Source organism: Capra hircus, chromosome 9 (genome assembly GCF_001704415.2).
Source record: "Capra hircus breed San Clemente chromosome 9, ASM170441v1, whole genome shotgun sequence".
In the NCBI taxonomy this organism is placed as follows: Eukaryota; Metazoa; Chordata; class Mammalia; order Artiodactyla; family Bovidae; genus Capra; species Capra hircus.
Window position 1 is genome coordinate 75,342,632 of NC_030816.1, and position 24,603 is coordinate 75,367,234.

A 24,603-nucleotide genomic window follows, 5' to 3' on the forward strand; every position below is an offset into this window, starting at 1 on the left:
TAGAATTGCATTATTGTTTAGGGCACTAAAGTCACAAAAACATCATTGCCACCTGGGTCCGAGGAGTTCAGAATGACATTTGACAGCTAGTTTGGCGCTTCCTCCCATGAATTAATGTAAGAAAAAGGACTCTTCCATTAGATTGAGGTCATTTAATAGTTGGACTTAGAGCTTAAAAGAGTATAACCTTTATGATGAAATTAGATGCTTTTATAATTTGATAACTAGAAAGGAGACATTCAGGGACCACGTGGGGCTAAGAACCTCCTCTCACAGCATATGGATGTTGCCCATTTAGTGGTCACTTCTTTCCTTTCATCCTGTGTAAGAAATGTGACTCCTGGTGGTTTTATCCTATGCTTCCTATCAGAAGCTTGAAGGCCTCCTAATGCCTGGTGACAGGGAGGAACTGGGAGCTGATAGATTATTACAGAATCACATGATGTAAGCAGAAGAGACAGTGGACGTTGGGTCATTTTATTGTTCCCTGGGATGCGAATCCCTGCCTTTCTGAGCATTGGGTCCTCCAGGGGCTCAAGGGCTGTTAGGCAAAGGACCCAAAGCCTCGATCTCCAGGAAACTGATATCCAGTTACTGGTTCCCAGCACTGCCCTGCAGCTTTGCAGGAAATCAGTACCGTTCTTCTGCTGAATCCAAAATGATGGGCCCACCCCTGATGTCCTACCTTGTACCACCCAGTGCCTGAACCATAGCTGGTTGTTAGTGAGCCTCAGGACACAGCAGTGTAGTCCTACAGGGACCATCTAGGGCAAAGAGTGAAAAGAAAGATCTCTTCTCTCTGCAGGAGCTCTTCACCTTCTCGACACCTACCTGCACTCTCCATCTCTCCCTTTGGCCAGCGAGTGCCTTCCATCAGAGAATGATGTCTTGTTTGTCTTTGTATCCCTGTACAGATGGCACAGGATCTGTCACAAAATTGACCCTAAGTAAAAATCTCTGAAATGAATAAATATGTTTCTCACTCTATCTTTAGCTCTATCACTTAGAGTCAAGGAATTCTGTATTACTAGTGTTACTTTCTGCTTTTCGGATGGCTCAGTAGTAAAGAACGCACCTGCCAAGCAGGAGATATGGGTTCAGTCCCTGGTTTGGGAAGATCTCTTGAAGAAGGAGATGGCAACCCACTCTAGTATTCTCGTCTAGGAAATCCCAAGGACAGAGGAGCCTGGTGGGCTACAGTCCATGGTGTTGCAAAAAAAGTCGGACACACTTGACTTAGCGACTGAACAACAAAGTGTTACTATCTAGTATGCACCTTTCTTGTGTATCAGAATTTAATCTTCACATTTCTTGGCTTATGTATCACTGTCATTTCACTTGTGTCTTTCCACGGACATCAAAAGCTTGACGGACCGTGAGACGTCCTGCTCTGCTAGGGCCATGCCAAACACACAGGGGGTTCTGATTCCCACTGATTATAGCTGATCATGTTAACTTTTTTTTTTTTCTGTTTCTTTTCTTTTCTTGGGTTATTTGTGTTCTCTTTGCTAAATAAATCCAGCTGAATTTCCAATAAAAAAGATCACTTTGTATATGCTTCACATGAGAGTAGGAAATCCTTTTACTTTATATGATTCTGCACCATTGGTCTTGGGAATAAGTGCTAGCTAGTGGTGATATGGAGAGGCATTCCTTTCTGAGTATAGGGCACTGTGCCTTAAAGTCATAGAGAGATTTCCTTGTGCTTGGTGAGGGTTGCTTGGATGTCCTTATGGCTCTGTGGTAATGAGTGTGTATCCATCAATGTGTGAGAGAGAGGAGGATTGTACATAGAGAAAGAGCCGACATGTAACAAGTCAGGGAACAATGGAGGCAGACGAGGTGAGCAGGTCGGCTCGTGCTTTGTGTATGAAAGGAAACGTTCGCGTTGTTTATCCCACAGATGATATTAGTCCCCAGATATGCGATTCCCATCACCATTTTTGTCAGCACCGTATTAAACATTTAGTAAGTTGGATCTAAGTTGTCAGTGTGGGCCGCCTGCTATTTGATGCCATATGAATTATTAGTAAAGTCTGTGTCCTTCTGTCTTTGATTCCTGGCATTGTACATTTGGTTTTCACAAAACAAAGTGTGAACCAGTGCCATTCAGACAAGCCAGTGAAAAGTGTAAAGAGAATTGATACCTACTCTCACCATCATTGACTTCTCCCCCTAAATTCTACTTGATTTATTTTAGAGGTGTTTTTTTTTTTCTGGTGGTAAAATATAAAATTATCATTTTAATTACTCATAAGTGTGGTATTCGTGGCATTAAGTGTACAATATATAGTTATACCAACAACACTAACTATACCCAAAATCTTTTTATCATCCTCAACAAAAACTCATTTCCTAAATAGTAACTCCCCACCTCCCTTCATTCCCTGTTGATCACCATTCTGTTCTGTCTCTATAAACAATTTGCCTGTTCTAAGAGACCCGTTCAAGTGGAATCATACTGTATCCAGTTTATTTCATTTTGCATGTATTTTCCCTGTTCATCCATGTTATAGCATGAGGTGTCAAATATTCACTTATTTTATGGCTGTGTGGCGTTCCATTGTCCATCTGTACCGCATGGTATGAGTGGATAAAACTGGATCAAATGGTTGAGTGGATAAAATTGGATTCACTCATCTGTCAGTGGACACTTCTTGGCTGTTGTGAATAAATGCTGCTATGATCATGGGTGTGCAATACTTGCTTCCAGTTCTGTTGGAAGTGGTGGGTCATATGGTCATGTAGTGTTCACCATTAGAGGGACTTAATTGTCTTCTTCTTTGGCCTCGTGCTTCATTTTGGAAAAAAAAAAAAAAAGGACACTGCTTCAGAAATGCCTTCCCTTACTGCCTGGTAAAAATGGCACGCCACCCTGACCCCTGCCCCAACACAGGCTCTCTTTTCCCCTCCTTGATTTGCTTAAGCTGGGAGACCGCTAGTTTCTTTGAGCCCTTTCTGTGTCCTCCCACAGGATCCTCTGCTTAAGAAGTCATACCATGTTTCTTGCTCTTTACTACCTCCCCAGCATCCAGAACCGCTCCAGATACGCACTGGAGAGCCAGTTCCTACTTGTTTATCCTCTATTCTCTTCTCTTTCAGTTGTGGATACCAATGACCGATTTCTACGGAAAATAACCGTCGGGCAGGCGAGCACAGAGAAGGGCTGTTCCCGGCAGGTAAGGTAGCGCTTTCTCTACGGCTCTGCTCTTGCCTTTTCCCTGCCCCGGAGCTGGTTCTCTGCATTTCTCTTCTCATTCCTGCACCTGCAGAGGCCAGTGGGTTCCCCTACATGTTTCCAGTCCCTCAGCAAGACTGGGAAAGGATCAGGAGGCGGAAGCTCTTGAATATTATCTCACCACCCTTTTCCTGTGTGATTTTAGTTGTATTTCTGCTAGAAGCCATTCAGGGTGTCCCTTGAATATACTTTCTAACATGTTTTACTGTCAGCCTACCGAGTTAGTGCATAACAACTGAAAAATGGAAGTCTCAGACGTATTATTCACGTTTCATAAACCAAAGAACAAACACCCAGTTATTTGGCTTAATAGCCTGAGAAGTCGTTAAGAATAATGTCCTATTATCCAAACCCAGAAAATGGGAAAGATAAATTACAATGCTCATCCTCATTTTAATAGGACTCTGGTGTGAAGCAACGGTGCTTAGGGAATATAAATCCATTCCATGATTTTTCATCCAGGCACAGCAGGCCTCTAAATTATTATTTTTTGTAGTAAACTTTATACCTTAAGATAGCTTTAGATTCGTGGCTTTTCCATTATGCTGCACATTTTCTGTGCTTATTTTTGTACTGTATCTTGGCACTAGAGAGATGCAGGATAAACAATGGCTGTGATCTGATGCTCACTTGGTGCCTTGGATTGGTAAGCCCATTACATGCATGATGAGCACATTTAGTTTGTAAGTGTAGTTTGCAGATGAGAAAAGTTGGCATATTGTATTAGGTAACTTGTCTAAGATTCTATTCTATATTGCTTTATGCACACATATTTTTAAATTATAAAGGATTATATTTAAGAACTTTAACTGATTTTTTTTAACCTTAAGCTATTTTAACCTTGAAACATATTTTTATGTCAATAAAGGTAGATCTAGGTCATCATTTTTTAATGGCTATATAACATCACATTTTGTAGATGTTCCATAACTGGATTCAACCAGTTCACTGTTAGTGTAACTTGGGGTGTTGGGCTAAAATAAATAAGCTGTAACTGTAACATACATGTACACGTATGTTACAGCTTATTTATTTTATCCCAACATAAAATACATGACCCCTTCATGGATCATGGTGAAGGGACTTGCGTAACAATGAAACTATGAGCCATGCCATGCAGGGCCACCCAAGATAGATAGGTCATAGTGAAGAGTTCTAATAAAACATGGTCCCTTGGAGAGGGGAATGGCAAACCACTCCAATATTCTTGCCAGGAGAACCCCATAAACAGTACGAAAAAAGCAAAGAGATATGACACTGGAAGATGAGCCCCACAGGTCGAAAGGGGTCCAGTATGCTACTAGAGAAGAGCAGAGGGCAATTACGAATAGCTCCCGAAAGAATGAAGTGGCTGGGCCAAAGTGGAAACAACACTCAGTTGTGGATATGTCTGGTGGTGAAAGTAAAGTCTGGTGTTGTAAAGAACAATACTGTATAGGAACCTGGAATGTTAGGTCCATGAATCAAGGTAAATTGAAAGTGGTCAGGGAGGAGATGGCAAGAGTGAACATTGACATCTTAGGAATCAGTTAACTAAAATGGACAGGAATGGGTGAATTTAATTAAGATGACCGTTATATCTACTACTGTTGTGTCATCTCCTGTACAACATAATATCATTAAGGCCGGGATCTTGAGGATGTTGTTTGACAGCCCCTTGTTTTGTAGGTTACCTTGTGTATTGTACTTACTGCACTTCTTCCATTAAGATCAGATCTATTGTTAGTAAGTACTAAGGGTATATTCCCTGGAAGGAATGATTCTGAAGCTGATGCTCCAATACTTTGGCCACCTGATGTGAAGAGTTGACTCATTGGAAAAGACCTTGATTTTGGCTAGAGGAGAAGGGGGGCGACAGGATGAGATGTTTAGATAGCATCACTGAGTCAATGGACTTGAATCTGAGCAAACTCCAGGAGACGGTGAGGGACGGGAAGCCTGCTGGGCTGCAATCCATGGGGTCATAAAGAGTCAGACGTGACTTAGTGACTGAACAACAACATACACACATATTTGTGTAATCCTGCCTGACGATATCCTTATGACAAATTTCCAGATCCATAACTGCAGAATCAGAGGATACAGATTTAAATGTTGGTGTGCATTTCCCCATCACATTCCAGGAAAGCTATGTCAGTTCACATCCTTGCCAACATGGCTTTTTGTCTTTTGTGTAAACATGTGATACACAATAAGGATATCTCATTTATACCTTAATGTGATTTGGAAATATTTTATTTGCAAAACAGAAACAAGTAGCCCTCTAATAGCTACACTATTTGGGCATAAAATGAGTAACTATTCTTATATTGATTCTTGCTTCGTTTTTGATTGTGCTTGAGATACAAAATTCTGAAATTGTAACAATTACAATTGAAGAACCTATAGGAGCGTTATATATTCCACTTATTACTTAAACAGTTCATATTTTAAGGATATTTTGAACCTTGGTTTTTGTACAGAAAGTCTCATTATTTTTAGTCTTTTTTCATATGCACTGTTTTTAATAGAATGGAGGTATAGAAAATCCTAAATTTCATACAATGAAAAACCACTTATGTTTGGAATGGCTTATATTGAGAATGTAATAATTGAATATAGATCCATTTGACTCTCAGGTAATATGTTTTTGCTAAATCAATGACTACTGAAGTCTCAACCAGGAAGTAGCCAGAAAGCTCCTTCTTTCCTTCATTTCCTCTTCTGTTGGTGACCGAAATGGACAATAAAATATCTCCTTCAGTGATCCTGCCAGGGTGCAGCTATTTTCTATGTAAGACTGAACTTGTCTGGCTCCCACGCCCCTGGGGACGGAGGGTAATGAAGTGGCTTTGTCCAGTGGCTGAATTAGGAGGAGGAAGAGGGCGATCATTCCTTGTGTTCTTGTTGGATTGTGTCCAGGGTGGAATCAGAGCCAGGGGAGGGAATAGGAAGGCCCAGGAGCATTTCTCAGAAATTGACCACTCTCCACGTTTGTGGCTGAACGGTTCACCATTTGAGGTGGACAGCTCAGAATGGATTCCACATCACCTCGTGACTGGGGAGTGGGCGTGGAGAACATAAGTTGGGGGCCTTCTCACTGCTGTGCCAAGCTCTAAGTCTACAAAACTGGCTTCAGACCATCTTCTTTCACAGTTTGCTGCTCATGTCTTAATGGAGCAAACACATGCAGCCCCCTCGACACACAGAAGTGACAGAGAGGGTAGTGGGCCAACTCTCTTTATTTTGCCAACACATTGAATTCTGCTTCATTTCACACTCAGTGCCCCAAGTTGGGGACTCAGGAACAAACCCTCCCCAAATGGTCCCTGTCTTTGTGGCACTACAGTTCAGCAGTGGAGATCTGCATCCATCAGACCATCACATTAACAATTACAAGCCTGAGACGTGCCTCAAAAGCACATCTCATAGTGCCGCGAGCTGGTGTTATGGAGGGGCTTGGCAAGCCCTGTTCTGCTCAGGAGAGCAAATAAAGAAAGAGCACTAAGCCCAGGACTGTGCAATTGCTGGAAATTTGTGCATCTGAGAATGGACTTTCGAGGACTGAACCCCAGGCCTGCAAGACCTGAGTGCTGCAATATAGCACTCCATGGAAACGGTCCACTGACCAGGACCTCGACGTTTGTTGTTTCAGGCGCAGTTTGACATCGCAGTGGCCAGTGAAATCATGGCAGTGCTGGCTCTGACCGACAGCCTGGCGGACATGAAGGAGCGGCTGGGAAGAATGGTGGTGGCCAGTGACAAAAATGGGCAGCCTGTGACAGCAGACGACTTGGTATGTCCATCCCAGCTCGAGGTCCCTGACCTTCCCGACCCAGGGACCGAACCTGGGTCTCCCGAATTGCAGGCAAATTCATGACTTTCGGAGCCACCAGGAGCCACATGTAATCAGGAGAATGAGAGTCTTCTTCATGTCACTGGGTATAATTTCTGTTCACACCGTTTCCTACTAAAGGTCCCGATTGTCCTACAACTTAATGTGGTACTCACGGGCATTTGTAATGTGCTTATTATTCCTGGCTGCAATCAGAGTACCTGAAATCTATTTCATGTGCTTTTCACAATTCTTTCCAATCCTGATTTCTGCTGTACCTGGAGTGGAAGCCTGTGGCTTTTTTTTTTTTTTAAGGTAATCTTTGCCTGCTTTAAATTGAGGGCAAATCACCATTCCAAGGAGTAAGAAGCAACGCCACCTTCATGAAAGGGAAGATTAAGTTAAAGAGGCACATTTTTGACTCCAGCCTGCTCCCTGGGCATGCTGCTGTGTTTGATTTTGTACCTTCAACTTGGGTTTCAGCTAATTTAAAAACAGATCTCCCCCAAATGATTCTTACTCATGTAGCTTTCTTTTGCATGGAGTGATGCTTTCTTACAAAACATTCATAGTAGCCTGGCACACCACCGCCTTGCTTAGTGCTGATTGTAATTTGCACACTAATCTTTTTCTCCTCTTCCCTTTAGTAGCCACCTTTGCTGTTCACCCCCCGCCCCCCACCATCAGTGATGTAACTATTTCATCTGCTTGTATGTGTTTATAAGCACACAACACCTGGTACAACATAGACAGCCATTGTTCTAAATTTAAGCTTACTTTCCCATGTATTTAGTCATGCACAAATAATGAAATCTTAAATAAACACTGATGAGAAGCTATCTTATTAATTCTAAGGGCTTGGGATGTAATTCTAAACCTTTGCCAAAATGTCTTGATTACCTTTTGGCTTCTTTTTGAAGAGCTGAATCTGACTGACTCATAAGTCTTGTAAAGTAGGTTAAATAGATATATTTATATCAGCCACTCATGGAATGCTTAGTATAAAGCTAAAAGAGAAAATCCAAATGCAAGTTGCTATAAAGATATTGCTTTTTTAAAATTATCAAATCTCAACATTTCTTTCTAGAATAGTATATTATAGTTTCTGTATAAATATTTCCTCTGTATTCTCTTAATGTTAGGTATCAGTAATATGTCAGGAGTAATTTGAAAGGGCTTAATCCACAAATATTTCCCTAAACTTAACTTTTTTTTGGTTTGTGATGAAACTCTTGGATCTGGGACAAAAAACTCAAGAGTTGACTCTTTGGTGTTTCTTGCTTGCAAAATATACCTAATTTCTTCATATACCTGTAATAGATAGGTTACAGTTCTTGTGATGTTTATTTTGTCCAATAAAGTAGAAAGTAAATTTGATTTTTAAAGACATTTTAATGATTCCATATTATAAAAGTACAAAAATAGAAATTGATTATATAAGAGAAACATTTAATATTGTTGGTGAAAGAGAGAAAGTAATAAACAAATCCTTAGATTCTACCGCCTGATCCGTTAGGATTTGTTGCAGGCCACCTTCATTTTTTCAAGGCTACATTCAGATGCATTTGCTCATAATATGGCCTTCCAATAATTTGACTAGTTTGTTGAAAGATCATTCCCCAAGGTCTTTAGAAAAGGTGGAAAGGAATTTTTTTTTTTTTTTAATGCTTTCCCAGGACTTCCCTGGTGGTCCAGTGGCCAAGACATCACGTTCTTAATGTAGGGGGTCTGGGTTTGGTCCCTGGTCAAGGAACTAGATCCAACATGCTACAAGTAAGACCCAGCCCAGCCAAATAAGTAAATAGAACAATTTTTTTTCTTAATTCCCTCTGTGGGCTGCTTTAGCACACTTTCCCCAGTAGTTCTCAGACTTCATCCCTATTTTGTCTCTTCCTTGTCCCATTCTTTTCCAGGAATGCAATAGGGAGCTGCAAGAGAGCCTAATTCAAGCTTCATAGGATTGAAAGGAAGCAACCACAGCCACAAGTGGCTTCAGCTTCATTCTAGGCAGATGTGGAGTAAGAGATAGAAAACAAGGTGCCTTTCCAGTGTCCTGAGTACCTTCTGCATCTGGGATGAGATGCGAGAGAGAATAGAAACCGGCATGGGTGCCTTTAGACACGCCCCCTTCTCTCTCCAGTCTCTTTCTGTAACCAGCCTTTTCATTCTTCATCTTATTTCTCAGGGCAATAGTGTAATTTCTGGTGATGAAAAATAACATGCATAATTGCCAGAAAAAAACTTAGGTGAATTGAAAGGTATGGTAAGCCCCTTATTTCAATCAAGGAAGGTCCTGAGAAAAAATGCAATGACTCCTGCTTCCCCATCACATCCTAGAAGGGTTGGCATCCATTCAGGTGAAGTGGGAGCACTGTCTTACCCATAGCTCAGAGTTGACGGCCGCCGGTGGGGTTACCCATGCACGAGGCAGGCTGGTGAGAAGCGGCTGAGAATTCACTCTCATGTGAATGATCTTTTGTCAATAATCTAAATAAGTGTATTTTTTTTCTTCCCTTTTCTCTAGGGGGTGACAGGTGCTTTGACTGTTCTGATGAAAGACGCGATAAAACCAAATCTGATGCAGACCCTAGAAGTAAGTGATTTTGTTTCCATAGAAAGTGTTGACAGAGTTGCATTAAATAGACTGCTTTTGTATCTCTACATGTGAGCATTTCCAGCCAGTCTGAGCCTATGAGGAGCATCAGAATAACTGGTTGGTCATCCAGAAAGAAAAAGGTTCTTGATAGGATTCCTGTCTTGGCTAATGAAGTACTAATTGACCAGAGTAGAAACTTAGAAACTCAATGAATGTCTTACATCTCAGCAACTTGTGTAGCCTTGGGTTAACCACATGCAGTGTAGACGGGAAATACCTGCTTGCTGCAGTTCTGTCCAGTATGGTACCTGTGGGCCCCTCGTGGTTATTTCAGTCTGAATTAGTCTAAGTTTAAAATTCAGCTGTGCAGTCCAGCTAGTTACGTTTCATTTATTTTTATCAGCTACGTTTTAAGTGCTCTATAGCCACATGTGGATGGTGGTTATCATATTGGACAGAGCAGATAGAGACTGTTTTGAGCCCTGCAGAAAGTTCTCGTGGCTAATGAATGCTCTTTTAGGTCTCCGGTCAGCAAGGAACAGTTGAAGCGTCAATCTTATGAAATGGTTGGAAAGTCCATTATGGAGAATATTCATAGCTTTGTCATCATAGAAACCAAGATAGTTCCTGTTATTACTTTGCTAAGTGATCTGCGTATAAAATAAGATATTGAACTCAGGATAGATATTTTTATGTCTTTGGGTTAGTGATAGAATTTCTTAGACCAAGTGTTAACTCAGTATACTGTGTCATATAAGTTGAGTGTGTGAGTCTGTGCTTGAATGTCCAACAATCATGTTCTAAGAATTTTTATGTCTATTTAAACCACATCCTGGGAGTTCAAAAACCAGGGCTCTCATACTTAATGCTGCTTTAGTGATGAATCGGCTGTGTAGATTAATCTAATTAAAATTAAATGCCGCCGATCTAGTCCTTAGAGTTATTATCCCAGGAATTGCAGTGTGTTGATGCTAATCTAGCCACACCCTGTCACCTGTCGACCTGGAGACTGGCGTCCAGTGCTTCTTAAACAGGTGGCCAGGGTGAGAGTTTTAGGGCACAGAGGAGTGAAGCCTACTGCCTACCCAGGGGTAGAGCCTGTGGTCTTGTCTCTTTAAATTTTCCTCACTAGCTCCACTCGCTTACTACAGGGCTACATCCTAGAACTCCCAAGGCTAGGAGGTGATGGAGACATTAAGATCTTAAACAGTGTTTTCTTCAGAGCACTTAAAAGGTTTCTCTGCATAGAAGTGAGAACTGAAGATGGACAGACAGATGGCGATCTAGACAATAAATGTACATGTCTTCATTTCCATAAACACAGATCCCAGCATTATTTCACAGATATTTTTACTCTTTGCGATGAGTTTTCTTTTACTGCCTTTCTTCCTGCTTTTGTTCATTTTTCTCAACTTTGAAACATGTTCTCTCACAGCCCATCCTGGTTCATGGGAACTTTCCATAGCCCCACCCCCTGCATCGCTCCCTGCCTCCCCCCATGTCAGTGGAAGGGCAGCCTGTATTTTCACAGGTGGAACCAAAGCTTCATACACACAGACCTCAGTGGCCCTGGCTGGCTCTGAATAAAACCTGAACATTTTACTGAATGTGCATAATTTTTTTAGATAGAACTACAGTCTCTTCTGTTTGACAAAAGTATAGAAATGAAAGTAAAAGAAAAGTAACGTCATTTCATGACAAATTTTGTTTAAATCATTAAAATCTAAAGTTTTTGAGAATTCCCTAATTTTTTTCTTTTGTCTTTTGAGTAACTCTGACATCTTACTATGAGTGAAATTTTTCTTTCATTGTCTTAATAGTTACCAGATTTTTAATAGGTAAGATAAACAATGAGAAAGATGAAATTTTCAAAAATCAGAAGATTATTCTGTAAATACAAAAATGGCCAGTAATAATATGTACTTGCCCTGCCATGATTCCCACACTTCATTTATTGTGCTGATTTTATGATTCTATTTTTCTTGAATTAGTTGATTTCTTAATGGGGAATAAAACATTTAAACAAGCTTCTTAGCCCATCAGAGTTTAATTCCATTCTTTTTAAGAGTATAATGCAGAATACTATGACATAAGGTTTATTTCATGGTCACTGAGGCAGCTAACACAGTGGCTTATCAAAATTTATAATAGGAAATAACTGGTTCTCATAGCTTTTTTTTTAACTTTTTAGTTTGTATTGGGATGTAGCTGATTAACAATGTTGAAATAGTTTCAGGTAAACAGCAAAGGGACTCAGCCATACATATACACCTATCCATTCTCCCCTAAACTCCCGTCCGGCAAGACCGCTGCATAATGTTGAGCAGAGTTCCATGTGCTATACAGTAGGTCCTTGTTGGTTATCCGTTTTAAATATAGCAGCGTGTACATGTCCATCCCAAACTCCTTCACTGTCCCTTCCCCCGCATCCTTCCTCCCAGCAACCATAAATTCATTCTGTGGGTCTCTTTGTGTTTTGTACATAAATTCATTTGCATCCTTTCTTTTTCGATTCCGCATATAAGGGATCTCATAGCATATTTCTTCTCTGTCTGACTTCACTCAGTTTGATAATCTCAAGATCCATCCACATTGCTACAGATGGCATTGTGTCATTCTTTTTAATGGCTGAGTGATATTCCATTGTACCATATGTGTTGTGCCTTCCTTTGTTGATGGGCATTTAGGTTGCGTCCATGTCTTGGCTGTAAACAGTGCCACAGTAAACACTGGGGTGCACGTATCATTTCAGATCTTGTTTTTCTCTAGATATATGCCCAGTCAAGGGATTGCAGGGTCATGGCTTTATAAGATTTGTTCTTCTGCTTCCACAGGGGACACCTGTATTTGTGCATGCTGGCCCCTTTGCCAACATCGCTCATGGCAACTCTTCGGTGTTGGCTGATAAAATTGCCCTGAAACTGGTTGGTGAAGGAGGATTTGTGGGTAAGTCACTTCTTTTCAACTTAGTTGTTGCCAAAATATGAAAGAAATCTAACCAATGATGGCTGGAACAGAGTGAGATCCATTCTGAATGAGATATATTCTTGTATGTCCACCTTTCAGAGATCAGAGATGGCCTCAGTCCTGAAAAAGCCCTAATGTCTGGTCTGCACTAGTGGTGTGACATTGTGGTTGAGCCATAGATTTTGATGCCAGGTGCATGTAGTTTAGAATATAAGCTCTGACACTTGCTGGTTATGTGACCTTGGGTACAGTATAGTGACCTCTGAGCCTCAGCTTTCTCATCTGTAAAATGGTGATGACAATGTTGTATCAAACCTTCAACGGTTATTGTGACCACCAAATGAGATTATTTATTCATTCAGCAAATATTTATTGACAGCCTGCCACATACAACACGTGTGACTCAGCTGTGGCTATGCAGTAAGAGAAACAGACCTAGTCCTGCCCTCCTGGAGCATACTTTGTGTGTAGTTTAATAGGAGAAAGTGCTCTTTAAATGTCAGCTACTGTTAGCAGTAATAGCACTACTGATTACTTGAAATTAAATCAGTCTGCTCTTCCTCGAATGGAATGTGTGCTTTTGCAGCTTAATGGATGGGAGATGCCCAACCATCAGACTTGAACATTTTTGCTGGTAAGACTTTTTGCTGCTCTGAAGCTCTTTGTGGTACCTACTTCTCTCTGGCTCTTGTTGGATATTCTGGCCAGAAAGAGGGGGAAACCACCATAGAGTTTGCTCAGTCCCTGCCAGCCCCAATCCTACCCCTAATACTGAGGCCATGAGGAAACAAAAGACAAACAAAGATTCATGAAATTCCACTGTAATTTGACATTGGAAGTGTTCCACTGGCAGATTTTCACGTGCCAAAAGGTAATTTCCATTCACCATGTGAAAGCCTGTAATCATCAAGTCTAGCAGTTGCTTCTTTCTCACCAATCATCAGCCTCTTATCAAACTCAGAAGTGAATTATTTTACTAGAAAAGATTCTGCTGGACAAACGAGCTTAGCTCTGCACTTTTATACTTGGCCATTACAAAGTTCATCAGGGTCATTGAGACTGTTTTAAGAATTCCTTATAGACATGCAGTCAGGATCAAATGAGGATTTATATGGTTCATGTCTCAAAGTTCTTATCATACAGCTCTCATGTACTTGCTGCTTCAGTACCGAATCCACTCTGAAAATGGCTAGATGCGCTGTCTAAATGGATTTGCTAGATTGATCACAGCATAATTGGAGAGCTAATGGACAAGGAGGTTGCGTAGGGCAGGCTCTGAAAGTTTAGACACTTCCGTGAAGTGCAGGTTCCAATGCATCAACTCCACAAATAAAAGAACTTCTTGAAGAAAGCACTCTCTTTTATGCTGATAGGGCTCTCTGCCTCTGTACCAGCCCTTACTTTATCAACACGTATTTATAGAATATATGTTACTGTGGCGAAGGATCTTTAAAGGTATATGTTGATGATGTACCCTGAACACAGTAGCTCTCTATGTGGCCTTGGAGAAGCTATTAGCATCTTTGGGCATTTCTCTTATAGACATTCTCATCTGGAAAATGGGAAGTTGGACCAGGCTAGGTGTTGGATCTGGATGGGTAGCTGTGGACCCAGAGTTAGAAGCTGTAGAATCAGAAACCTAACAGTTAATACGACTTGAAGCAATTTCCTTAACTTCTCTAGGACTTAGTGTCCTCCTTTGACAAAAGGAGCATACCTAGGCTGCAGGTTTTAATGAGTAGTAACAAATGAGAAAGTGCTTCATAAACCTAACGTGCTTGCTAAGTCACGTCCGACTCTGCAACCCTATGGACTATAGCCAGCAAGGCTCCTCTGTCCATAGGATTCTCCAGACAAGATTACTGGAGTGGGTTGCCATGCCCTCCTCCAGGGGATCTTCCCAACCCAGGATCAAATCCACTCTCTTAAATCTCCTGCATTGGCAGGCAGGTTCTTTACCACTAACACCGCCTGGGAAGCCCCTTGTAAACCAAAGTAACTACGTAAATATCAATAATTATGTGAATTATTTCTATGATCTCTTCTGAAAGGCCAAGTCCTGGAGTTGGAGAATCTTTCTCAACTCCTTTCAAGTTGTGTAGTTTTAGGCAAGGTAACCCATGTTTGCCTCGGTTTCCATATCTATAAAGTAGGGATTTTAATAAGACTTGTCTCATAGGTTTGAAATAAGGATAAAATGAGATGATGGATACATTCTGGCATGGTACCTGACACATGGTAAGACTAGATAATTTTTAGTCACTCCTCACTATTATTTTGGAGAAGGAAATGGCAGTCCACTCTAGTACTATTGCCTGGAAAATCCCATGGATAGAGGAGCCTAGTAGACTACAGTCCGTGGGGTCACAAAGAGTCAGACATGACTGAGTGACTTCACTTTCGCTTTCACTGTTATTTACTGCATTTTTGATACATGACTAATGGAGGTTAATTTTCCTTTATTTAGGTTTTATTTTCAACTGTTTTAAGATGCTTCTAACATAAAATTGATCATTTTAACCATTTTTAAGTGCGCCACTCGGTGAAATACTTTCACGTTGTTCTGAAGACCGTCACCACCATTCATGTCCAGGACTCTTCATAGTGCAGAACTAAGGCTCTGTACCCATTAAACAACAACTCCATGTCTCCAGTTCCTGAAACCACCCTTCTAGTTTCTGTCTCTGCACATGACTATTCTAGGTGATTCATATCAGTGTTTTTCTGACTGGCTTATTTCACTTAGCATAATGTCCTCAGCGTTGACCCATGTTGTCATCACTTGTCAGAATTCCCTTACTAATTGATTTAGGCTGGACAGTACTCCACAGTATGTATATATTGCATTTTGTTTATCCGTTCATCTGTCAATGGACACTTAGGCTGCTTCCACCTTTTGGCTGTTTTGAATAATGCTGCTGTGAATATGAGTGCAAATATCTCTCTTTATATTATTTTTAACGTAAGATCATAGTTCATTATATGTCCCTGGTGACTCAGACGGTAAAGAACTCACCTGCCAATGCAGGAGACATAGAGATGCAGATTCAATCCCTGGGTCAAGAAGATCTCCTGGAGGAGGGCATGGCAATCCACTCCAGTATTCTTATCTGTAGAATCCCATGGACAGAGGAGCCTGGCAGGCTATAGTCCATAACGTCGCACAGAGCTGGACACAACTGAATGACTTAGCACACAACACACATGTAACACTAGTGCCTTATATCAGTATACGCCACAGGACTCAAGATCTATGTTGTTAAACCTTCAGGAAGGTGGTAAATTGATGCTGTGGCTCCATGGAACTCTGGGAGCAAAGTCAGTGTCCCAAACAGAGGGAACAGGGACCATCATCACTCTTTCCCTGTTTCCTGATCAAGCTTGCTCTGTGGGCTGGTTCTTCCCTTGCACTTGGATGAAATTTGCAGTGTATTACTCTCACTCCTAGTTAATATTTGCATGTCCAATCTCATGAAGATCAAAAACTAATTTGCATTCAAATGGAAGCTTCTCTCCAGCGTAAAAACTGGGTCTGTGTCTAGATGACAGTGAGGGTGGAGGGTGACTGCTTCTCGAACCCCCCTCACCTTGCACTTAGGCTGCCTCTGGCCCCTCCAGGGTTGAAGCTTGGCCAGTTGATGACACCAGTCTGGCCTCTTCCACACTCTAGGCAGAAGACTGCTGGGTTATATATTTCCCTTTAAAAAAATTCAACTGCTAGTTCCATACCTGGTCTCTGGGTACCATAGGCCTTGGACGTCTGACAACCATCAGTGGGAGTGCAGTTCCATCTCTCACACGACCCTGCCGTGGGCTGTTTCTTTTCAGCTCATAGATATTTTTCTGGCCCCCCCATGGCAGTATCACTGTTGAGCCTTTGCAATGGTTCTGCTACAGCCTCACTCACTGGCTCCAGAAAAGAGGGAGCAGTTGGCAGGCCTGGAGTGACACCCGCATGTCCATAACTTTCTTTGAATCAACCCTTGCCCAGCTTCTACCCTTGTTAACCCCTTTGAAAGGTATCTTTTGGACAAAGGGACACAAAATGTATCTTCAAGCAATTCCTTTGCATGTGCTTCTAGGTTTAACGTCAGTCTTTGGCATGTGAGCAGTTGACATGGTTTTGGGGCATCACTGAAATGCAAAAGACCCCCATTTTAACATCCTTCTACTGAAGCTAAATTTAGTAGTACAGATTTATTTGAAGTCTGAGAATGAATTTATGTCCATAGAAGTGTGGTTGTGTATAAGAGAGTGTCTCTCTTAAGATACAAAAAAGCTCAAGCTCGAAAGAGAAAGATTGATAACTTGGGTTATATTTTTAAAAATGAATTAGTTATGATAAAAGACACAAGACTGAAAAAGCGCTTAACAGATTGGGAGGGGGCATTTTCAAAGATAATAGGCAAGTGACTGGCGTTCAGAATATATAAACCACCATGGACTACAGACTGATTTAAAAAAGAAAAAGGGAATAATCCAATAGAAAATCCAGCAAAGAATTTTTTTAAAAGGAAATTCACAGAAAAGCAGCAATTTGACAGAATTTGTGGTCCAAAGAAAATACATTTAAGTCCTTTGAAAGAACTTATTTTGGTACACATTTATTGAGCTTCCTCTCTGTGTCAAGTAATACAGGAAGGAAGTGGGAGTCAAAGGTCATTAAGATACGTCTCTTACCCCCAGTAATTTATAATGTGGGTGTGAGAGACAGGCCCATAAATGGAGTCTGAGAAGTGAGTACAATGGTTATGAGATTTAATACTGTATTGATTAACAAGGAACCTTAAGAGATAACGGGTATCTTGCTAGTAAAATTTTCTTCATATGATTGGTTTTGCTAAGATACATTTAGTCTAGTGTTTTGTTCTGTGCCAACACTCACAAGGAAGGGAATGTTTTATCTACTCTAAAATGATTAGTCTAAGATAATGAAATCAATTTAGACTTAAAACAGAGTGGAGTTTAATTAGTTGCATGAATTCGTTAGACCAGAGCAAAAGGCTGCATGACAGTTTAGTGAAAGTGTTAGTTGCTCAGTCATGTCTGACTCTTTTGCAACCCTGTAGACTGTAGCCCACCAGGCTCCTGTGTCCATGGAATTCTGTAAGCAAAGATACTGGAGTGGGTAGCCATTCCCTTTTCCAAGGGATCTTCCTCACCCAGGGACTGAACCTGGGTCGCCTGCATTGCAGGAGTATTCTTTACTGTCTGAGCCACCAGGGAATTTTTATTTCTCTTACTCCTTTAGTCAATACTCTTTGTGGGAGTCCCCTTGACTTAACAGTTATTGCTATAAAGGCAAATATTTTTTTGGCATCTAACCCCAATCGTGTTATTTCTAAAAAGTGAAAAGAAAGTAAAGGAAAACAGTGTTGAGTTTGTAGGTTTTTAAAAATGATCTCATATTTAAACTATTTGTAGGGATTTGTTTTTTCCTCTCTTAATTTGGTTTTGATTTCACTTTCGAATGAATACCTTGCCTTTTCTCTGGAATGCAGCATCCACGTATACAGCTTCATAGCCAGCGGTGTTAGTTGCCAGTCACAGCCACCCCTCCCATAATTAAATACAGAATTATATATAGGCATATATTTACTTAAAAAAAGAGTCTCCACAATTCTCGTTAGATTTTCAAAGGAGTCTATGACTCGAGAAAGAGCCATCTCGTACCCTGATGGATGTTATATGTGGTTTAAGTCTACTCACTTTTGTGATCCATGTGAAGCTTTAGTGGCTTTTGATTTTCCAGCTGCATTTGGCAGTTCACAGCCTCGTCCAGACTCCACAAAGTCAAGAAGTCACCTAATTAGTCAGTCTTCCCCTTGCTAGCTGCAGAACAACGTGCAGACCCCGGCTGGGCATTCCAGGTGCTTCCGGGGAACATAAGCATAAGCAAATACTGCAGCAGAAGAGGAAGTCTAGACCAGTGCCCAGTTAAATCGCGCACTGGAGCGTGGCTGGCTGTGAACGTTTCAGGACTAGGATTTAGAGATCAGAACACGTAGCTGTGGCATTTCCAAGACAAACTGAGTGGGATTAGGAAACAAAGCCTTGGCAATATTTTCGTTATAAATCCTCCCATTCTCTGAGTTGTTCCCAAGCTCCAGACCTGTGCTAAAGCAGTCATGTACGTTCTCACTTAATCCTTAAACAGTTCTGATTATCCCCGTTTTACAGCTGATAGAACTAAAGCTTACCAAGATTATGAAACATGTCTGCCATCACTCAGCCAGTAAGTGGTGGAGGGTACAACTTTCCTCTCACTCAAACCTGTATAGGTGATCAGCCAGCTCTTCTGCCTATGGTGATAGTCTCATCTCTTTACCTGGTTCCCGTCCACTCTCATTAAACCGGTCATCATTTGTTGCAGATGACCAGCCTATAGCGGATGGTCACATTTAAAATGAGTACCAATATAATTATTCTGATACAGGATAATGTGTGCACACAGTAGTGGAATAAATTTGGTGGTTTTTTTAATTCTTCTCTTACTACTTTAAAAGATCTTTTCCCTGAATATATTGCTAATTAAAGGTTGTTTTATTGAGTCACATTCTGATCTACTCGCTGCTCCCCTCACCTGTGTCCATTGGCAGACATTCTTTATGTGTGTGTGTACGTGCGTGCACTCAGTAGTGTCAGACTGTAGCCAGCCAGGCTCCTCTGTCCATGGAGTTCTACAGGCAGGAATACTGGAGTGAGTTGCCATGCCCTTCTCCCAGGGATCTTCCCCACCCAGGGATGGAACCCACATCTCTTATGCCTCCTGCATTGGCAGGTGGGTTCTTTACCTCAGGCACCACCTGGGAAGCCCTCCCAACATTTATATTGTATGGGCTTCCCTGGTGTCTCAGATGGTAAAGAATCTGCCTGCAATTCAGGAGACCCAGGTTCGATTTCTGGGTCAGGAAGATTCCCTGGAGAAGGGAATGGCTACCCACTCCAGTGTTCTTGCCTGGGAAATCCCATGAACAGAGAAGCCTGGCAGGGTACAGTCCACAGGGTCACAAAGAGTTGGACACAGTTGAGTGACTAACACTTTATATTGTTAGACTGTTTTAAATCTTGCCAACCTAGTGGTAGTGAAATGGTAGTTCATTATAGATGTGACTATAGACATATTTATGGGCATATCAATTTGTGAATTGCTTATTTTCTTTGAGGCCATTTACCTCCTTCTTGTTCATTTATAATATCCTTTATGTGTTCCAAATATGAATATTTTACCATCTTGTGCTACAAATGTATTCTCCCATGTGTGGCTTGTCTTTTCAACATGTTCCTTGTAGCTCTTCCTCTTCCATCCTTTCTGGTTTGGGCCACACTGCAGAGCATGTGGGTTCTTAGTTCCCCCAACTATGGGTTGAACCAATGCCCCTGCACTGGCAGCCTGGGGCCCTAACCACACTGGACCACAAGGGAATTCCATCCATTCGCTTGAGTTTATAAAGATCACCTGTATTGGTTCATAAAATGTTGGTTCTTATAGATAAACCTTTAATCATTTCAGAGCTTATGCTTATATACATCATCCCCTTTTCATTAGTCATAAAATTTGTGAAACTTTTTTTCCTCTTCAATTCTTGCAGAGGTGCTTGTCAGCTCTGGCTCAAAAAAAATAGCCAAAAAGTCTCAACAAACCTAAGTCAGCACTCAAGGCCATGCGTGTGCTGGTCAGCTGTTTGCTTTGCAATCCGCCTCTAGAGCTGCTTTTCAGTCCATTTATCCTGGCACTCTGTGTCCCCAAGGAAGAGGAGCCAAAGGATGGTTTCTCCAGCACTGCTTATCACTACAGAGCTTAGGGCTTTCTTCTAGAAGAGCTTCAAGCATTATCTCTTGCCAGCTCTTCATCTTTTGATGGTGAGCTTTACTCAGCAGTGGTACCTGGTCTTTTATTTTATTCTTTTTAGACTACACTGTGTGGCTTGCAGGGTCTTAGTTCCCCAACCAGAAATTGAACCCCGGGCGCTCAGCAATGCAAGTGGGGAGTCCACTTTTGGGCATTCTCGATACTTGGTCTTTTAGGAGCCTGGTTTCTGTTTGTTTTGGGAATTTTTAATTTGGGATGGGAAAGGTATTAGAAGTCATGTTCTGCACCCCTCACCCCAGTCCCATGTCTCTGCCTCTCCACTAGAAGTGACCACCATCCTGGACTTTGGGAATTGACACTCAGGTTTTTAGTTATTGCTGCTAACTTATATATATTCTTTGGTATATATCAAGTATTTGCATAAACTTTTTTAAAATTTAGAAGTAAAATATCTTAGTTACAGGTCACTAAATTTTACAGCCTGATCTTCCAATGCTTCTGCTAAATTCAGTTATAATATTAAGTTAGACTAATGGGGTCATTTTGATGCCAATATGATTTATTGATCGTTTTCTGCTCTCATACTGAAACTTCAAGTAATGGAGGTGATTTTCCTTGGAGCAGCCACACATGTTAGTTTGCTGCCCAGATTTGAGTTGCTCTTTGCTGTGTGCTGACTATGACCTTGGGTAGTTTGAGTAAGCCCCCGAATCTTGATTTTTCCTTACCTAACTCAAGGCTTGTTCTCAAGTGCCGTAATGCTGGAGAAGCCCAAACTGAATAGTGGTAACAGCTGCTGCTACCACCATAAGATGCTAAGGATCCTTACTTTTAAGATAAACCTTCACAAATACTAACGCTTTCTTTTTAAATATTTATTTGGCCGCACCAGGTGTAGTTGTGGCATGGGGGCTCCAGTTCCCCTGACCGGGGATGAAACCTGGGCCCCCTGCATTGGCAGGCAGGCTTTTAACCCCTGGACTACCAGGGAAGTCCCTAATGCATTCTTGCAAGTGAGGGATGAATGTGTTCTGACAGTGGAAAGCACTCCTGCTTGTTCCCTTCTCAGACAGAGGCGTTCAGGACCGATGTCCATAGCAAGGATCTGAGGGGATGCAATGACTCTTTTAGGTTGGAAGAATCCTTCTAGATAGACTTGTTTACAGTGCTGTGTAGTGACCAGGGAGAAAGCAGGCTGCCCTGGAACTCTGCACTCACAGGCGAATGATCGCACGTCAATCCATTTCCTTCTTGACATCTGAAACTCTCGTTTGCTCACTACTGAAATAACAGGAAAAAATATTTTAGACTTTTCAACAATAACGTGGCAGTGTATTTTCTGTAACCTGTTTCATCTGGCAACTGTGACTATACCACCTCTTATGTTATCAGCAGGTATTCAGGTTATTTCCCGTGGTTGTGTTATTATCAGTACATATTCTTTCTCCCTGCTGCCTTCCACATCAGGTCCTGTGGACGGGCTCTCACTCTCCAAGCCCCCTCATAACTACATGGTTTGCTCCCTTGCTTCACTCAGTCTTCGGCTTACGTGTCAGGGAGGCCCTCTGCATGCATTCCAACTGAAAGCAACCATCCCGTCGATAGCAGCCCTGGCCCCCCTCACGAGTACCCCCACCCCCTGTGTTGCTGCTAGCCATGCAGGCATCTGTGAGAACACCGTCCGTCTCTCCCCTGAAGATAAATCCTTTAGGGCACTGGGATTTGTCCCTTTTGTTCAGTGCTATATCCTCAGCTTCTGAGTAGATGATCTAACAAATGATTTCCCAGGTCAAAGAACTCCAAAGAGGTCAGGAGCATCCTAAGTTTTCCACCGCAGAAGCAGAAGAACTGAGCAGATGCATCCTCGGGACAGCCCTGGCTCAGATACCAGCCCTGTTTCTTATCAGCTGTGACTTGAACAAGTTATGTAGCCCTGTGTTCTCAAACTCATCCCTTCCCTCTTTTTATACCAAACACTTGACTATCCTGAAGGAAAACTCAGGCACTATAACCTTCTACAGATAATTTCAAAAAATAACGTAATGTGATAGTTGTGACATAAAAGTATTTTATGGTAACACGTTATGTATTTCAATATGTATTTTTAATTAATTTATTTTTTTGGCTGTGTTGGGTCTTTGTTGCTGTGTGCAGGCTTTTTCTGGTTGTGGAGAGCTGGGGCTACTCTCCGGGTGTGAGCTTCTCATTGCGGTGGCTTCTCTTGCTGTGGAACACTGGCTCTAGGCTGTTTGGACTGAGTAGTTATGGCACCTGGGCCTAGTTGCCCCGTGGCACGTGGATTGTTCCCAGACCAGGCATTGAATCTGTGTCCCCTGCCCTGGCTGATTCTGAACCACTGGACCACCAGGGAAGCCCTTCAGAATGTATTAATTAAAAGAAATATTTTGACTACACTAGAGTGGTCAGATGCTTGCATATACACAGAATTCTTACACGACCATCACGAGTGCAGAAGGATTAGGTGGGTTTTGGCAAGTCAGATGTCACAAGTGGTTATTGGCCCTGATGCAGTTTTCTGCAAAAGCGAATACCTCCTTTGCAGAGTTCCAAAGAAAACAAAGTTAACCTTCTCTCATTTTTGCACTCTTGTTTACATTCCTTAAAAATGGGGTACACATTGATAGCTTGGAGTTTTTATGTAAAGCAAATTGGGAGGAGGGCTCTAAGTTCATTTAATCACGGTCAGGTTTTCCCAACACAGGAGTGACAGGACAGTGGACAAATCTTTGTGGGGCTGTCCTGCTCAACGCAGCATCTCCTGTATCCTGGCCCTGCCCACAAGTTGAAGACCAGCTGTGTGCTGGGCATCTTGCTGGGGCATTCTGTGTTACATGTATATCTTTAATGTCTTATACGAGCCCTCAACGTAAGTTGTCCTAATACTCCCGTTTTAAAGCTGAGGAAACTGGGCATCCCAGGGAGAGAGCAGGTACCCAAAGACAAACAGCTAATGCAAGCGAGGGGAGGGGAGGGGTGCGGCAGAGTCTAAGCCCCAGTCTAAAACTTTGGCTTTTATCACAGATCTTTAGGAAGCAGTAAAGCACAGTTTTCATTCCATATCGTCATCATCACATAGCCCTGTGCTTATTAGCACATAACCGGCACTGAATAAATGGTTTTTTAAATAAACGATGAATAATAGACATCAGTTTACTGAATAGCTTTATCTACTGGCTAAAGTCTGAATTTTCTCTAGGCTTTTTCTGGTAAACTCTGATATTTCTTTGTGTGGTGGTGTTTTGAGGTAGGAAGAGTAATTAAGTAAAAAGAGTAAAGAGTTTGAAAAGGAGTTTGAACTTTAGGAATGTCTGACCTGACCTCAGTTTTTCTTTCTGTGCTGCAAAATACAAATTTATTTTTAATGCGTTATCTAGCCCATCCCTACTTAGGATTTATGTGTATGCTGAATAATGCGCTCCTAATGTAGTTCTGCCTACCATCATAAAATATGGAGTTAAAATAAGACCCCTGTCAAAACACTGTCTTGCAGGGATTAGTGCTATGAATGTTAACATAAAATGATTTTTAAATGCATAGACTTCATAAGGATTAAAAGTAAAAATATCCACTATGCAATAACATTTAAATTTATATGGCTGCTATCTTGCCCCATCTTGGCTGTGAACTTTCTGCCGAAAGATGCTGAAAAGAGTCCAGTTACCCTTACCTCATGTATAAATTTAGAAAATTGCAATTATATGAGGTTTTTCGTAAACTTTCATTCATACCAATGTTTGATATTATTACAGCATTGTGCTGTTCTCATGCAAAGAAAACCAAATAGAATTTTGAGTAAGAAATAGAAGAAAACTGGCCCTCACTAAGTGAATAGTGTATTCTTATGTCCAATTTTTTATGTCTTTTGTGGGGAGGGGAGAGAAAATTGGATTATTAAGGCTTTCTAGAATTTTCAACCTCCTGTTAGCTTCAACCATAATTGTTCTTTTAGCCAATAATTTATTTATTTATTTATTTATTTGCTTGTCTGCTGGCTGTTAGTTGCAGCACATGGGATCTTAGTTGTGACATGCGAAATCTTTTCACTGTGGCATGCAAACTCTTAATGACAGCATGTGGGATTTAGTTCCCTGCACAGGGAACGAACCTGGACCCCCTACATTGGCAGTGCAGAGGCTTAGCCACTGAACCACCAG

At 41.5% G+C, this 24,603-nt stretch overlaps 1 protein-coding gene across 1 annotated transcript in view; it reads left to right on the top strand.

The window, feature by feature from the left end:
- The window catches only part of MTHFD1L (methylenetetrahydrofolate dehydrogenase (NADP+ dependent) 1-like), a 173,761-nt gene that overhangs the window by 60,491 nt on the left and 88,667 nt on the right, over window positions 1-24,603 (top strand). The window contains exons 17-20 of the mRNA XM_018053357.1: window positions 3,103-3,179; window positions 6,873-7,013; window positions 9,577-9,645; window positions 12,483-12,594. Coding sequence (XP_017908846.1) covers window positions 3,103-3,179; window positions 6,873-7,013; window positions 9,577-9,645; window positions 12,483-12,594 — 399 coding nt within the window. The remainder of the gene's footprint in view (window positions 1-3,102; window positions 3,180-6,872; window positions 7,014-9,576; window positions 9,646-12,482; window positions 12,595-24,603) is intronic.